Here is a 17600-nt window from a genome sequence, read left to right on the forward strand (position 1 = left end):
CTCTTCTCTCTGTTTTACAGAGTTATTTTAGCACTTGCTTTGGATATTGTTCTCAGTGTTTTATCAGAGTTGAGCATGCTTCCTCCTACCTCCCTGGGGAAAGTTAGTCAACCTGCAAATAATTTTTCTAATGAAGGAAGCAGAAAGTGACCTATTTAACAAATGAGACCTAAATTATATATTTTATTCTAATTCTTTAAATATATAAAAAAAACACCTTTCCCATCTCATGAGGAAAATAAGCTCAATCCATGCTCACAATGGTTTACCTAAAGTACATCAGGATTTGTGAGGGGTGATTGCTAGCAAAGTACTGAGAGAAGCACTCTGAGCCAACGTCACAGTTCACCTGCCTTTCCTTGCTCTCCTGCCACATCAAATTGAGCTCTCCTGTGTCTGGTTTTATAATAACACTCTACCTTGTGGCTGATATAGAGCAGTTTTGCATTCATCACTCCATCCTCACTTGGCTATAAGACACTTGACAAAATTATTTTAATAATGCAAATAAATTTGGGGCATGACTTTTTCTTTCAGTTCTATACTTTTTCTTTCAGTTCAGTTCTATGAACCCTTGAATCATATTAAGACATAATTCGTGAAAAGTTTTTTTAAACACTTTGGAATCAATATGCAATTTTGTTAAAATAGTACGTGTGTCCTCTTTTATAGTCTTCCAACTAATACTCATCGATTGTTGCAAGCTAATATAAGAGAAAATTACATACAGAATATATAGTTAATATAGAGGGTTTGAAACAAAAGCTTAAAGAGAAAATAACTCAAATAAATGCAATAGGTATTACTATTACTTCCACAATACCCACTGTGATTCCCTCTTTCACATAGGAAGATGAATCAGTGTAAAGAGGACTAAAGTTTAAGCATTCTTTCATTAAGGTTCTTTGGGTTTGCTAGTTTCATTTTATTGAAAAAAGAATAAATTTTTGAAGACATTAATGGTAGTTGGTCCTTTACACATGGCCAAGTATTCATGATCTTATGTGAATTGATAAAACATCACAGGATTCACCAGGCAAAAGGGAGGAATATATTTCACATAAGAGGAAGTATGTTCTCAACTGTGATTTTGGTGAACTAGAAAGTAGTGAGACTTAGGCAAACTGACTACCTACATTTTGTATTAAGAGCCTCCGTTTTTGCCGAAACCGGTTTGGCTCGGTGGATAGAGCGTCGGCCTGCGGACTGAAGGGTCCCGGGTTCAATTCCGGTCAAGGGCATGTGCCTGGGTTGCGGGCATATCCCCGGTGGGAGATGTGCAGGAGGCAGCTGATCGATGTTTCTCTCTCATCGATGTTTCTGGCTCTCTATCTCTCTCCCTTCCTCTCTGTAAAAAATCAATAAAATATATATATAAAAAAAAATAAAAAAAAAAGGGCCTCCGTTTTTTCAGAGGATCTTTCAAATCTCTCCATGTATTCCAGGCATAGAAACTACAGAAGAAGAAACAAACAAACAAAAAACCACACACATTTTTTCTTGTTAATTTTGACTTGATTGACCACATAAATAAATTTAGGATCTTATTTCCCTTCAGCTCTCAGAGAGTTTTTACTAAATTATCGATTTTAGTTCCCAAAGGATTTTTGTTTACCTATTTAAGCCCCAAGATTTTCATTATGTTTGAATATTTTGGTTGCAGACTTCTTTCAAATGTATTATATTCGCATTAAAACATCAATTCTCAACAGATTTAATGATTAGCAATAACTCTGAGTTGTAATTATGAACACAATGATACTATATTAAACATAGTGATCACATCAAGGCTTAATGATATATGGAAGGCTTCCCAGAAGTTGCTGTTTATATTGAGTTTTTATCAGTTTTTAATAAGTTTTCTTGGTCATTTTTTTGTTTGTTCATCCTCACCAGAGGTTATTGGGTGGGAGAGAGAGAGAGAGAGATATGGATGTGAGAGAAACACATCTATTGGTTGCCTTCTGCATACACCCCAACCAGGGCCTGGGACCGAACAAACCTGAAACCCATGTATGTGCCCTTGACCAGGAATCAAACCTGAGACCCTTCAGTGAGAAAGGCTGATGCTCTAACGGCTGAGCAACACCAGCCAGGGCTGATCACATCTTTAATAACCAGGGAGTTCAGTGTCACTTCCTGTTTGTATCAATGTAGTTGCCTCTGTCATGCCTTTCTATTCTTCTATGTTTCTTTTTTATATGTTTCTATCTTTTTAATGTTTTGTTTCTAATATATGTATTTAGAAAATAGATAATCACTTGTGAAAATTGTATAATATTTCTAGAATTAATAGTAAATAGGCCCTCTATAATTAAAGTGCATGAGTTCCACACATAAGCAGATTTATTATTATTCATTATTCTAACTTATAATATAAAACATTGCAAAGGGGAAATTAACTCTCAATATTAATCTGAAGAAGTTTACATTTCTTGTTTATAGTCCTGGTGATACTCATTTTGCTGCCCCGCCTTTTTTGTTTTCATCTTTGTCTCCTGGAATGATCAGGGTAGGTAGCATGCCTGATAACTGAATTCCAGATTGAGTAATAATTATAAAAAGCCAGTTTAGTTTGGTATTGGAGTTGATGAATAATAAGACTATAAAAGAAAGACTAGCTGGTTGTTTTTATATGTCTGTTTATATGAGAATAGAATAATTTTGCACCATGCAATTCACAAAAAATCAATGCCAACGAGGCAATCTCCATTTTCTGTAGGCTAATTGTTAGAGATAATTAAAAATTTCATCAATGCTAGAAAACTAGTGGAAAAGAATAAAATAAGCTTAAATACTACCTTGTTGCTGAAATTTTTAACCAATTCTTCTTGATGCCTCTATCAGAATTTGTGCTTACAGAATTTCCTGTATTTAAAATGCTTCTGTCCATTATCTCAGTTTACAAATTTGAAAAATATCACCACATTTATAGTTTTGTAATATGACTTGACTTGATAAGGTTTGAGATATACTGGAAAGTTGGGCCTCTGTGTCCCTTAATTAATTTTGTATTTCTCATTATTTTAGAGCAATGATTCTGAAACTTTATTGTGTCCTCTGTTCCCTATGGAACTTGTTAAAAATGTAAATATATGGGATTCTTACCACCACCACCCCCGCCCCTCCCCCTGGTTCTATTGGCCTGGTAGAACTCAGAAATCTGCATTGTAAACAAGTACCCCTGTGATTCTGATTCATGTGCATTCAGGTCCTTCACCTAAGGAGTTGGAAGCTATGGATAAGTGGGCATGGTAATCATGTCCATATTTATTCTTTATAACGTGTCCAGAAAACACTATTGATATTTTATTCAAAGGAGTTGCAAACATTTTAAATACTATTTAACATAATAAAGCAAATATTTAAAGAGGTGGACTAACTTGATTTCATAATGACATTTTATATAGGAAACCTACTAGTATATGTTTTGCTTGATTTTTCTAGTTTGAGTAAATGAATTATTTTTATATGCCAAAACACATATTTTTATACTTCCACATGTACTTAAAACCTTTCTCTACTTAACTTTAGAGCAACCATCTAAACCTGAAATTGTTAGCAAAGCACCATTTCTTGAAACAGAGCAGCTGAAAAAGGTAAGAACTTGTTTTTGATTAGTTGCTTTCCTTAGCCTAGTATTAAATGCCTTCTCTGGGCCTCAGATGCCAAGACAAACAAGATAGTGATTGTGTAGCTGACAGTGTGACAGGTGCCAGTCAGAAAGTCTGCAGAAGGTAGAGTGGGGACACAGAGGAAGGCGATGCCATTTCTGAAGGAGAAGAGGGAAATGAGAGTAGAGAGAAGCATGTCTTTCTTGTTTGAATGAACTGAACATTTTTAATGGAGTCATGAAAGATGAGTAGATTTTTCCCAGGCCAGCAATTTGAAGTAATATGATGTGAAAGAGAATGACATTTTTTGGAAAACATAGTTATTTCCATTGCTGAACTTTTGAGTGCTAAGACAGTAGGTGAGAGAGTGAAGTAAGAGGTAAATCTGGAGAGGTAAGAAGAGGCTGGTTTATGATAGGCCTTATGTGTTACATAGGGAATTTGGACTTTATTCTATTGACAAATTAAACTACTGAAAAGTTGAAGTAAAAGTCAGATTTGAAATATCACATTAGCAGAGGTGTGAGGGAGGCTGTAATGGAAGAGGGACAAACCTGGAGTTCCATATTTGGGCACATCAGTTGACTAATAATCCCATTTCAGTAGCTAATTTTACTTTATGATGGAATAAAAACAAGTCTGGAATTCTTTTAATCATATTAACTTTTCCTGCATAATATTAGTTTATAAACAATAAATGTTAAAGTTAAAACACATTTGAAGAAAAGTGGTGGGTGTATGCACTGTAGTATGGAATGGATGTAGTATGAAGCCGAAGAGGTAGCCACACTGTAACACTGTTAGTGATTTCTGCATATGCAGATCTATGAACCATGGCAATCGTCAGTGTTAATGTAATTATGTTATTTAGTTCATAAGGAATCGTGTTAAAAAGGAATTTAGTTAAAAAGGAATCATGCACAAAATAAAATGGATAATGTTTTTACATGAATGTTTTTACTATTTATTAATAGTTGCAGCATCTGTGGCATAATTTAAAATGGGCAAGACCATAATTGTTTTTATATAAGAGAGCATTCATTCAGCCCTTAGTCAGTGCTTGGAAAATGAGTGGGTCAGGAAAACTTTGGGATGACTCTACTGGTAAAATCCCCTGACGATTCTGAGCTTCCAAATTGACAACCATTGAGGAAACCAAAGTAGTAACATTTCCTCTTTCATTTTGCAGTTGGGTGACTGCATTTCAAAAGACAGTTATCCAGAGGGCAACATCACGTGGTACAGGAGTGGAATAGTGCTGCAACCCCTTGAAGGAGGTGGGTACTAAGTGGGCAAAAGTTCAGACGACCTGCTTTGACTTCTCTCATCTGGGGATGCCTTGAACTGTCCTGCACCTGAATGTGTTGCCCTCTTTTGATCTGTGACTATGTGATTTGTTACTTTAGGTACCCATTAAATCACTAAGTGATTTTTAAAACACCATTTTAGCCCTTGTGCAGAAGAATCTAGAGCAGAGAAAACGATTCTGTGTGTGGCATGTTTTAGAAGTTAATTAGAGTGAGTGGAAAATCAGATTCCGGAATTCTATTTCTGTCTTTGTCTCTGGTTCATGGTTTTGAAAAGATATCCTACCTCACTACATGTCACTTTCCCCTCCTATTGAATACATGAGAAGGACAAAACCACTTCTTAAAGGTGTTTGTGGCATTTAATTAAGAATTGTGATTTTTTTTTAAATGAAGATCCTGTCATTAGTGTTCTGTATTTTCTTCAGTGGTGGACATAGTTTTTAAAAAAGAAATGGACCCAGTAACTCAACTCTACACCATGACTTCATCCCTGGAGTACAAGACAACCAAGGCTGACATACAAATGCCATTCGCCTGCTCTGTGACATATTATGGACCATCGGGCCAGAAAAGAGTTTATTCTGAACAAGCAGTCTTCGATATCTACTGTAAGTAACTCAACATATCATTATGCAATTTAATTCATTAGGAAAAAAATTCAAAATGCTTATCAGCCTTTTAAGTCGCTAATGATTTTGGGATTCTACTTTCAACCCCATACTCCTACTCCATAGCACACTAATAATCTCTTCCTCGTTGAAAGACCTATAGAATAAAGGCTTACGTGTCTTGTGATATCTTTCACTCCCTAATTGGTTTTTTTTTAGTGTTTTTTCTGTATTCTGCTAGATGCTAAAGTTCCTTAAATACAAGATCTCTAACTTAGTCTTATCCCTCTGATGGTTCTGAGCCCTGACACATAGCCCTGAACTTTCTAGGAGTTCAAAATGCCCTTCGATGCTTTCCTAAATGAATGACAGATGAATAGAGGCTTATGGCTGATTGGTCTTCTAGATAAAGGCTTTCCATTTCAATTATGAGATTTATTTTATTAGTGAAATCAGTTGCTTAAGTTAAATAGGATGTTGTATTCCAAGATGTTTTGGTTAACTTTATTTCACAGATTTGAAACCTGTAAGAATAGACTACAAAGGAAACTTCTTAATTATCTGGCCTAACTCAATTATTTTACTTAGCAGTAAAGTGAGGCCCTGAAACTTGTCCTAAATTAGAGGCTGGGTTAGAATCATTTTCTCTAATGCCGTGCTCTTTCCTGCAAGACAGATGCCAAGATAATCTAATGATGAAGAGCAAACGTGCTGGTGACCCTGTCTCTGCTCTGTTATTACTCTGTGTTTCTAGAAGAGTAGCTTAAATACTCTAGGGTCCACTCTTCTTATCTCAAAATGGGGAAAATATAATACTTAATTTAATAGTGTCATTATGGAGATTAAGTGAAATCACAAATCTAAAATGGCATACTGTATGGCACATTAAATGCTCTTTATTAAGTACTATTTTCATTATTACAAAATTATCATTGTTACTACATAAAGATATATATAGTGATATCTTTTTAGGAAAAGGCAAGAAAGAAGTTTATTTTTTAAATGCATCAAAAATTCTTGTAATGCTGCCATGTGTTGGAGAATAACTTAACACTTCTACATCTGCTCTGGAAAAAGGACATAAAGTCCACCTGAGCCTCAGAGTTTTTAACCCACCTACATTTCTATTTTGGTTCCATAAAGTGTGGAGCCTTATTAAGAACAAAACTGAAATTCCACTTGTCCTAATAATAAAGGGTCATTTTTGCCTTTCACTTTGCAAATATGCACATTTCAACTTCACTCAAAAGCAATGATTGAGAGGATTTCATCATGTGCAGCTTATCTAAAAACAAGCTATTATTTCTCTCTGTTCAAATATTCAATTGGAAATAAACTATCTTGGTTTAAGTGCAGGAATACAAGAGAGGAAAGAGCATCAAGATGAGTAATAAAGAATGGGAAATTGGCTTAAGAAAGAACAAGTATGTGTGTGTGTCAGGCGTGGGGAGTTTGATAGGCAGAGAGGTTCTTGATCTTATTGAAGGCAATTATTTTACTGTGACTGGCTGTGCTGGGTGCATTCAGCATGGCTTTTGAGAAGGCATAATGTATGCAGTGCTGGGCTTCATGGTGAAGACACAAACATGTTTGTGATGTAGTCCTGATATTTAAGGAATTTGCTACTCCACTAGGGAAACTGTCAGTGCCAGATTGCAAGCGGTCCAGGTGCCACAGGGACTTGGTGAACAGTCCTAAGAGCTCAGGTGCTCAAGGACAGTGATCATCAAACTTGAATATGCACCAGCATCACCTAGAGAACTTGTCGGAACACAGATTGCTGGACCCTGCTCTAGTTTCTCATCCACTGGTGCTGGGAGGAGTTAGCGCTTTGCAAATGCCCTGGTGATGCTAATGCTGCTGATCGAAGACCACACTTTGAGAAGCCCTGCTCCAGGATGACGTCAGAGAAGAGAAGGGGGCAGCTGCATCAAAAGGACATAGCGTACACTCAAGAAAAAGAAGTTCGATAAATTCATCTTGAAAAAGTTGTCCAAGTCCATTCCTTCCTTATCTTATTCAGTCAGTTAAGAATCCTTATACAATCTAGTTTCTTAATTTTTGTGTTTATCTGATTTCTGCCTCCTTGTACCACCCAAGATTATGTCACCATTCTTCATCATCTATATTTTGAGTGATACTTTTCTAAATAGTATTCCTCTTGTTTATTCACTGCAAACTGCCCTCCAAGATGCTGTCAGAAATATCTTTCTAAAACACAGGTGACTGTGTCACTGCTGTGATTAACATTCTTCAATGACACCTTAGATCTCTGAGACTGATCTTCACACTCCTGAGCAATTTCAATATGCCTTAAGTCTCCCATGCACATGGTCTTGCTCTGTCTCAACCTTCATTACTTCACTGTACCTACCACAGTTTGTTCTGTTTTCCAGATTCTTCCTCTAAAATACCACTTAGAAGTCTAGCCATATACTGTTACCACCTCACCATTGTTATCTAGCAAGCACCTACTTAGTCTTCAAAACCCAGGTCCAGAGTCAATTCCTACTAGAAGCTTCCCACTCTCATCTATAAGCTACCAGTGGTGACTTCGCTTATATCTGTGCAGTTTTTACATTATAGTCTTAAGTGTGGTGTGATCGTAATTTGAAAGTTCATTGAAGGTGGGTAGTATGCTGCTTTCACATTATAACTCTAGTACTTAGTAACACAAAATATTAGCTAACAAATGAATAAATGACTGGACAGAGGATAAATTAAGAGATGGGAGAAAGAAAATTTGAGTAGTCTCTTTTGGTTATAATGTAGGGGTATGTATAGAGTAGTGAGATGAAAAATAGATACCAGGTTAGGAACTATTTATTTCAGTCATACATATTGGGAATTCATGAGGGTTTTGAATATCATTGTAATAGTCAAAGAACAGCTTAAAAACTGATTTAGAGGAAATACGCAGGAATGGGCAAAAGTAGGTTTATAGTTGTTCATATGTAAAATACAATAATTAACTAATAATACAAGAATAAATGGTGCACTCAAAATTGTAAACCTACTTGTGCCAATCTCTGTATATGAAGGAGGAGAAAAGAGAAGGTGAGGGACTGAATTAAGTTTGATGGCAGTGTTTCCCCTGTAGATTAATTAGAGCCTGGACTAGGGAAGTATTAATAGGGATAGAAGGAGAGACTCACGTGCCAAATATTTTAAGTATTAATCATTAAGACTGGGTGATTGAGTGGAAAAGAGAAGACAAAGGAGAAAGCCAGAGTAACTGGCAGAATGACAGAGTAAAATTCAAAATCAGGGCAAAGGGAATGCAAGAGATCATTAGTTTTGCTTGAGGCATGTTAGTGGATATCAAGAAAAGTAAAATGTGAAAAGTAAAATGTTACATTAACCTTCTGAACTCAGTCCTTCCACCCTCTAATACAGAGCAGAGCCTATTGAAAAGGGGACACAGAGAAGGGGAATTTTGAAATGGAGCAGGAAGTCGGATGGATTGTGTCAGCCTTGATTGCAAATGTGCCACAGTGGCAAGCAATGGGCCAAAGCTAGTCGGAGAAGGGGCGCCTAAAAGAGTGAGGAAGGCCTAGGAATGGAAGGTCAGAGTATGTGAACAAAATCAAACTTAATTTACTTTCCAGCTTTACCAGGAACTGCTTGTCAGGATTCTACCTCAGACAAATTAAGAAAAACAAACAAGAAATATATTAAACCAATCATTGTTCAGCCTCAGAACATTCTGGGCAAATACTCAGAGATGCCCAAGCATGAAGAAATGGCAAAGAAACAATTTAAAACAATCCTCCTAAGTTTTTCCTGTACTTTAATCTTAGAAATATAAATAATTGCCTGCAAGAGATAGAAGAAAGCACCCAAATCTACCATTTACTTGTTTTAGCTAATAGCAAAATAAGTCTTCATAGATCATTTTTCGTGCTACCAGTTTGGAAATATAGGCGCATACCTCAATGGTATTAAGCCTCTGGAAAGGTTCTGTAAAATAAACCTTTGCATTAAATAGTTTTGAAATTCATTGTTTAATGTATTATCAAGTTATATAACAGGTGGCTAAGTTAGAAAGTGGGTGATTTATAACTACCAGCACCATTTCCTTTTATTTCATACTAGAGGCCCGGTGCATGACTTCATGCATGGGTGGGGTCCCTCGGCCTTGCCTGCTATTGGGGCTGATCAGGGGCCAAGGGAGGTTGGCTGGTGGGGGCAGGGGCCACGGAAGGTTGGCCAGTGGCTCTGATCGAGATCATCCAGGCCACCGGCCTGGGGGAGGAGCCGTGGGAGGTTGGCCAGCGGGGGGAGGTTGGCTGTGGGAGCACAGTAACCACCAGGGGGTAGCTCCTGCATTGAACATTTGCCCCCTGGTGGTCAGTGCGTCTTATAGCAACTGGTCGACCAGTCGTTCAGTCCTTTGATCATTCGGTTGCTTAGGCTTTTATATAGAGAGATTTGCTAGATATGGTCCACTGGCTCCAGGCTTTAATTTCTTTATCATTCTAATGTTGAGCAGTAGCCTCACTAAAGAATACCCTTTGGCCCTGTTTTCTCCCTAAAATTGATCAAAATGGAATGAAAGTTGCATCTTGGCTCCACTGAACGTAACAGAATTACAATATACTTATGGTCTTGTTGATTGTGTTTAGCATCACCCTCGGTTCATGGCATTCATCTTTTTGAAAGCGGATCTACTCTCCTGAATCCCCAAAATATTGCTGGCATTATTTAGCTCATGTGTCTTTTTATTTAATATAAAGTATTATTATGTAATGTGAATCCAGGAGTGCCTAATAGCTTTAGCTACTTTGCTAGCTGATCCAGTCTTTCCAAACTGTTAAGATTCATATAATATAGTTAAATGTCCCTATAATGAAATCATATAGTGCAATTTTTCCTACTGGTCTGGTACCCATAAAATAATTATGGTCATTCCTACCTCAGTTGAAGAAATTTTGCTAAGGAGAAATTGATTTTTTTTTATAACAAAGTTTCTTTGCAGTTTGTTCTAACCAAGATTAGTGCTTGGTGTAGCAAGTAGCTATTAACTTCAATCCTTCTATAAAAAGATACATTTAAGTAATTACCATGACTAGCTTCTTGAGAAAATTGTGTATAATTTAGTCATTTACATTGTATGTACAGAGCAATTTGGTACTTGACAAAAATGGTTAACTCGTATCTGTGACTCCTACAGATCCTACAGAGGAAGTGATACTCCAAGTGCTGCCACCAAGAAGTGCCATCAAAGAAGGGGACAACATTACTCTGAAATGCCTAGGCAATGGCAACCCTCCCCCTGAGGAGTTTTTCTTTTACTTACCAGTAAGTGCTTGAGATTATTACTTGAGCTAGAACTCTATCATTTGTCCTGTTGTTTGTCAGCTGGCTGACATTAAGGATTGAATGCACATGATGAGTAGCTTAAGTGAGAAAGGCTGTTTTTCTTGGGGGCAAGGGATACCATTTTTCAGCATCTTCCAATGGCCTTGCCTTTTTTGTTTTTTCAATGTGAAGAGATTTTGAGGAAAAATGCCAATCACAGAAAACCATAATTATAAAACCTCAACATTCATTATCCAAGTAAACTATAAAAACCTTTAGATGCAGGTAACTGAAATGAAGAGTGATGGCAGCAAATGCTCGGATACAGATTTTAAATCCATCCACAGCACCTTCCTGAGCACACCTGGGACCTCTGAAGTAGGAACAGTCCTGTGGCAGAGTCTAGTTAGCTTGCCAGGCTAAAGCTGGGGTGATATCTTGCCATGGTAGGTGGTTTCGAAGCACCAGTTCCTTGACTTTCATCAGTATCATAGATGAAAGAAATGATATGTATAGAGGATCATTGGGATAATTCTTCTAGGATGTGTTCTAGATGTCATAGTGATAGGGAGCCAGACTAGGAGACAGCTCACGTGAGGACAACTCTTTGCTCTCCGACAGCTCTTTCTGAGTTTTTCTTTGACATAACCTGCCATTGAGAGAAGCCTTGTACAACTATGTATGCGTTTACTGCCGGGGTATGTTTACAATGTCGTCTGCTGCGTTACTCAGTAGTGCTGAAGACTGTCATCTTAATCCCAAGCAGCAGTACTCAGGAGACTAGCATAAGTCATTTCCTTTAGACTTCAGTGTTGACACACAGCTTTGTTTCTTCTAATAGACTGGCATACTGTTTTTGTCTCACGTGCAAATGCTGTTTTGAAACTGGTTATGTTTCCACCTTGGCTATCGGCGATCACAGAGCCAAATGTTGTCTTAGTTTTAGCAATAATATCTGGTATTTATATTTTTTAACATATATTCCCAGTTCATCTATATTTTAATATTTTAGTCTGTCATTGTTTTTTTTTTCCTTTTATTTATTTTTTCTCCTACTTCTTCTTTCCTTGTCTCCTACTTTCTTCCTTCCTTCCTTATTCCCTACCATTCTTTTTCTCTCTTTTTTTTTATTTGGATAAATGGCATGTTTTATTTTAAGTCACCTTGAATATTTCTATCAGATTAGGCAAGGTATAAATATAAAAAGAAAATATTAGAAATTAAAAAAATAAAATGTAATCCATGCTATCAATAAGACAGATGTCATCAATACAATGTAAATTAGCTCCTCCATATCAATTATTTTTCCAGGAATCAGATAATACAAACTCTACTCTTATTTGTCCAATCAAAGAACTATATAACTTTTTTTTTATTATTTGAGAAAATGTCATTTTCATCAAGAAATACCACTGTTCTTGTTGTAGCTACCAAGTGCAATAACCTGACATTTTGCCTCTATCAAAAGGGACAGCCCGAAGGAATAAGAAGCTCACATACTTACACACTGACAGACTTGAGACGCAATGCGACAGGAGTCTACAGATGCTCCCTGACAGACGGAAATAGCCTGGTTGCATCAACAGCCGTCACCGTGCACTGTAAGTCACCGTATTCTTCATATAATGTGGTTTCATGTGACTTACTGAAGGTCATAGAAACCAGCTCCACCTTGCTCCAGATTTGCACTGCAATATTGTAACCTTGCATGGGTCGAATAGCTGCAACTTTGACCATGGTAAACCTCCATCTTTTTTATAAATGCCTTCAGTTTGAGGTACCAACAAAACATATACATGGATATTAAAGAAATAACTCTTTATCTTTTAAATAAAACATTTAGATATTCCTGAAATTGACAAAGTTTGCATTTGTCACATAAAAGTATAGATTAAGTATCACTTTGAAAATAGCATAGATAATATTAATACCCAATCCCAAGCAGCACAGAGTTAATGTTAAAAATAAAAGTTAATGTAGACTCAACCTTTGGAAGAGGGGGTAGAGACTACTAAAAGCCATTTATTGGCTTCTTTGGAGAAAGATGAAACTTTTTAGAACTAGAGCCTCTTCAAAATCACCCTGAAGTACCTTTTTTTTGTTAACTTTTCACCTGCTTTTGATCTCCATGTACTTCAAAAGTTATATTTACTCCAATGTAATAGCAAAAGATACACATAGAAAACAGACACTTTACTTGTGTGCGTTATATTGTAACTCCTGGAAGTCTATATTACTGATGTGCTTGATGCAGTGAGGAACTTGGGAATGAATTTGAACTGTTCTCTGGTGACACTAGACTTCACAGAGTGCTTTGGGCAAATGTCAGTCTTGCTTGGAAGTACAGACCAAACATCGTAACATGTATTTTGCACCCAACAGCACCATCATATAAATAGGTTTCCTCTAGACATGATCCACTGCCATCTTATTGATTATGAGGGGTTTCCTTGTTTTAAAATTGAAAGAGAATTTAGAAATGGTCCTGAGGAAATGATTCTAAATATTTCACTTGACCCATAATGCTTGGGAAACAGGTAGGACAGAAGCTAAAACTTTGAGGGAGATACAGGGAGGTGCTTTAGGGAACGGAGTAACCAGATGGTTACTCTGGAGTGTGTGATGTTGGAAGGGCATCCTGGGAAGGCCTGTAAAAATGGCGCACTGTTAAGAAATACTCACAGCCCGTCCACTTCTCTGTTTTTTGCTCAATATTCATGTTGCACAGATCTGAGTATGTCTGCCACCAGGGACTGTTTAGACAAAATGCAGTGACCTCTCAGGATAGCAACAGCACTACTTTTCTTTGAGAACTAATCAGCCCTGGGGCCATTATTTATCCAGCCTGTTCTATGAAAAAATAAAGTGAACTAAGAGATTATAACCAACATATAGAATTTCCTATGGAATAACTATCTGATATAACTGGGTCAATAACCAATAATCCAATGCTAAGAGGTGGTACGGTTATGTTGAAGAGATGTTAGCTACTTAGCTACTAGGAACCCTAAAACGAGAGGGCTCTTATTTGTATCACTTGTAGATCAAGCAGGGAGAAATAGATAACAGACTAATAAAGCAAAGCACTTGGATACAGCCACATAGTCCCTCCAGGATACTGGGATGAGGAAAAAAATGTAAAAGCATGTAATAGTTTAATTGGAGTTCAGTGCATTTTACTGGATTTAAATGATTTTTATTTTTGGCAGGTAGACTCTTAATATTAGATTTTAAGTCCTAGAAAGCTTCTTAAAAGCTGAAAAAAAGTATTGCAAGCACATCAAGATTTTTCTCTAAGTTACATGAAATGAAAACATAAAAACCCCTTCTTTGCCCATTTATCTGGATAGCTTGTTTGTTTTCCAAAAACAAGATTTGTTTTCTTTTCATTGGTGGCTGAAGGGAGTGTGTGTGGCTGGAGAATCTCCAGCCCATACTTGCACATGTTTGCAAAACAGACCTCTCAGCAGGGCTTCCACCCACAGACCCATAGTTGCTGATGAAATGTCTGCTATTTTCCTGCCAATTCCTGCACATAGAGATTCTTCATCAGAACTTCCAAAGCCCGCCATCATGCTTTAAAATCTTTTATCACTGGCAAGTTAACTGTCTAGGAAAGGAAAACTTCTAACTCACCCTAAATAGAATTTTTTTTTTAAATATATTTTATTGATTTTTTACAGAGAGGAAGGGAGAGAGATAGAGAGTTAGAAATATCGATGAGAGAGAAACATCGATCAGCTGCCTCCTGCACATCTCCCACTGGGGATGTGCCCGCAACCCTGGTACATGCCCTTGACCGGAATCGAACCGGGACCTTTCAGTCCGCAGGCCGACGCTCTATCCACTGAGCCAAACCGGTTTCGGCAGAATTTTTATTTAAATATAATTCATAAAAAAACTCCACTTTTCTATGTGAACATGCTGAGAAAGCATACTTCAACAAATAGTTTTGAGAGCCTACCATGTGGCAGACATTGTGGAAACACAGTGCCAACTCAAATTGTTGTCCCTGCCATCATGGTGCTTATAGCCTAGCAGGAGAAACAAGAATTTAAAACTGAAGTTCAAACAACCAACGAATCGCAATGATAACAGGTAAAACCAAGGAGAAGCACAGGGTGTGATAGCAAATTCCCACTGATATAGAGTACAGTTACAACTCTGAGATTGGCAAGCACAGTCCTTTACATCCTGGCATCAATTAATTTATCTTCCATATGTTATAACCATTCATACCAGATTACTCGCCATTGTGAAATTTCTCTCACCTCTTTGACTGTTTATGTGGCAGAAGTTTTTTCTGTATCTCCACTTATCAAAGTCCTTCTCAACCACTGGGGCCACAATCATACTGCCCCCTATACAAAACCTTTATTACTGCTTTGAAATCCAATTTGGCTCTTGTCTTTATACTCTCATCTTTACTTATACCACTGTTTGTAGCCCTTCCTTTAGTTTTTTTCAACAAATATTTATTGAGCCCCTAATTTCTAGCATGTTTGCCACCAGGTGCTGATTTCATACTGCTGTGGATTATAGTTGCATAGTTGTGTACAATTATCTCTACCTCAAAAATTGTACATTATAAGCTCAAGTGATTCATCTCTGTATTTCCAATCAGTGCTTGGAGCATAGTAGCTGTACAAGAAATGTTTATCATATTGAACTAGATTTTCCTCATACAGATTGACAGTAAAATTTTTATAGAAATTATTTCTCTAAAAGATTATACCCCCTTAGATATATATACTCAATTTTAAAAAGATGATATCTGCTAACAGTGTACCTTACAATAGATCTGATTTAAAATGTCAACTGCATGAAAAATTGAACCCCTTTTTTAAAAAAATACTCAACTACCATAGTCAATTCTCTCTGAAGAAACTATGTAGACTCCCTCATGACTTTTTAACTTATTTGCTGGCTACATATACTTGATTTCCCATGTTATGCTTTGCCTATTGTTTTTATAATATTTACCTAGTCATCATCATTCTTTATGTTCTTCCAGAAGTGATTTAAGAATTTTTTTTCTTAAAGTGGTAGACCCCTGGGGTATACATATGTGCAGTGAAAACATCAATCATGTTAACTGCAAATAAATGCATAATCAATTAGATGGATCATTCACTTGTCTAACCTGGTCTCAAAGTTGGTTTGAAAAATGACTGATTATGCTATAGTTCAGTTATTTCAGGCACACAAATCAGTTCTGAATTTTCAAGTGCAGCTAGAGGGATTTTCCCGATCACTTCTTCTATAAAATATTTTGATTATCTTCCTTCCTGAAGTTTGAATTTTAAGCAGATTTTCTGCTTCACAGATTTGGATTTGTCCTTAAATCCAAGTGGGGAAGTGACCAAGCAGATTGGGGATGCCCTGCCTGTGTCATGCACAATATCTGCTAGTCGGAACGCAACTGTGGTATGGATGAAAGTAAGTAATATTCCTTGGTAATATCTGCTGTTTGAACTGATTCTTCCTCAGGCTTCTTTTGCATTTTACGTGATATACAATATGTATATTCAAGGGTAATGTATATATGTACTCACACTCATACTCTATCTCTACTAATAAAAGGGTAATATACTAATTAGACCAGGTTGACTGGCCATCTTCCGGACATCTGACTTCCTTCCAGACAAAGCCATGGTGGTGGGGGCCAAGGCAGAGACAGTTAGGGGTGATCAGGCCGGCAGGGGAGGGCAGTTGGGGGCAAGATCAGACCAGCAGAGGTGGGCAGTTAGGGCCGATCAGGCAGGCAGAGGCAGTTTGGGGCAATCAGTTAGGGAGGCAGGTGAATGGTTAGGAGCCAGTGGTCCCAGGTTGCAAGAGGGATGTCCACTGCCCACAGGGATAGGACCTGCAGTCAGACATCCCCCAAGAGGTCCCTCATTGGAGAGGGTGCAGGCTTGGTTGAGGGAATCCCCCCTGTGCATGAATTTCATGTACCAGGCCACTAGTATATAATAATAAAAATCATGTCACAATACAATTTAGAGGTACTAAACAATAGTGCAGCATTTATAATTGATTCTGTGAAACTTAGTTTGGGGGTATTAATTTAATAATGTGTATATACTAAGTAATTATACACATATATGCATACTCAGAGACACACACATATCCCATATAATAAAAGGGTAATATGCAAATAGACCAAACAGCAGAACAACCAAACAATGAATCAAAGTGTCATATGCTAATGATATGCTAAGGCTACTCAACAGCTTGCTATGATGTGCACTGACCACCAGGGGGCAGATGCTCCAACCAGTAGGTTGGCTTACTGCTGGGGTCTGGCTGATTGGGACTGAGCGAGATGGGCCGGACAGGCCCTGGAGCCCTCCCACGGTCCCTCCCGGTCCAATCATGCACCGGTGGGGTCCCTTACCATGGTCTGCACCCTCTTGCAATCTGGGACCCTTTAGGGGATGTTGGAGAGCTGGTTTCAGCCCGATCCCGCAGGCCATTCCCCTTGGGAGAGTGCCAGACACAGGGTTCATGGCTGGCAAGTGCTGCTGTGGCAGTGCAAACCTCTCCTGATAGGGACTGATTGGGCAAGAGCCTGCGGCAGGCACAGTGGGGCCAGGATGACCAGGAGTGGCAGGTAGAAGCTGCAGGTGGCATTGGACTGAGGGTTTTGGCCCGATCCCCGCAGGCCACCTAGAGGGACCCCACCCATGCACGAATTCGTGCACCAGGCCTCTAGAACATCTATATTTTTTAGGGCTGAAGGATTTATGATGTGTTGTAACCCACAT

General features: G+C 37.8%; 1 protein-coding gene across 4 annotated transcripts in view; it reads left to right on the forward strand.

Moving 5' to 3' along the window:
• The window catches only part of ALCAM (activated leukocyte cell adhesion molecule), a 214032-nt gene that overhangs the window by 160963 nt on the left and 35469 nt on the right, over positions 1-17600 (forward strand). For all 4 annotated transcript variants that reach the window (XM_036350130.1, XM_036350129.1, XM_036350128.1 and 1 more), the window contains exons 4-9: positions 3535-3599; positions 4804-4891; positions 5350-5532; positions 10706-10833; positions 12302-12434; positions 16160-16272. In XM_036350130.1, the coding sequence (XP_036206023.1) occupies positions 3535-3599; positions 4804-4891; positions 5350-5532; positions 10706-10833; positions 12302-12434; positions 16160-16272 (710 nt within the window). The remainder of the gene's footprint in view (positions 1-3534; positions 3600-4803; positions 4892-5349; positions 5533-10705; positions 10834-12301; positions 12435-16159; positions 16273-17600) is intronic.

This window comes from Myotis myotis, unplaced genomic scaffold (assembly GCF_014108235.1).
Source record: "Myotis myotis isolate mMyoMyo1 unplaced genomic scaffold, mMyoMyo1.p scaffold_m19_p_2, whole genome shotgun sequence".
NCBI lineage: Eukaryota > Metazoa > Chordata > Mammalia > Chiroptera > Vespertilionidae > Myotis > Myotis myotis.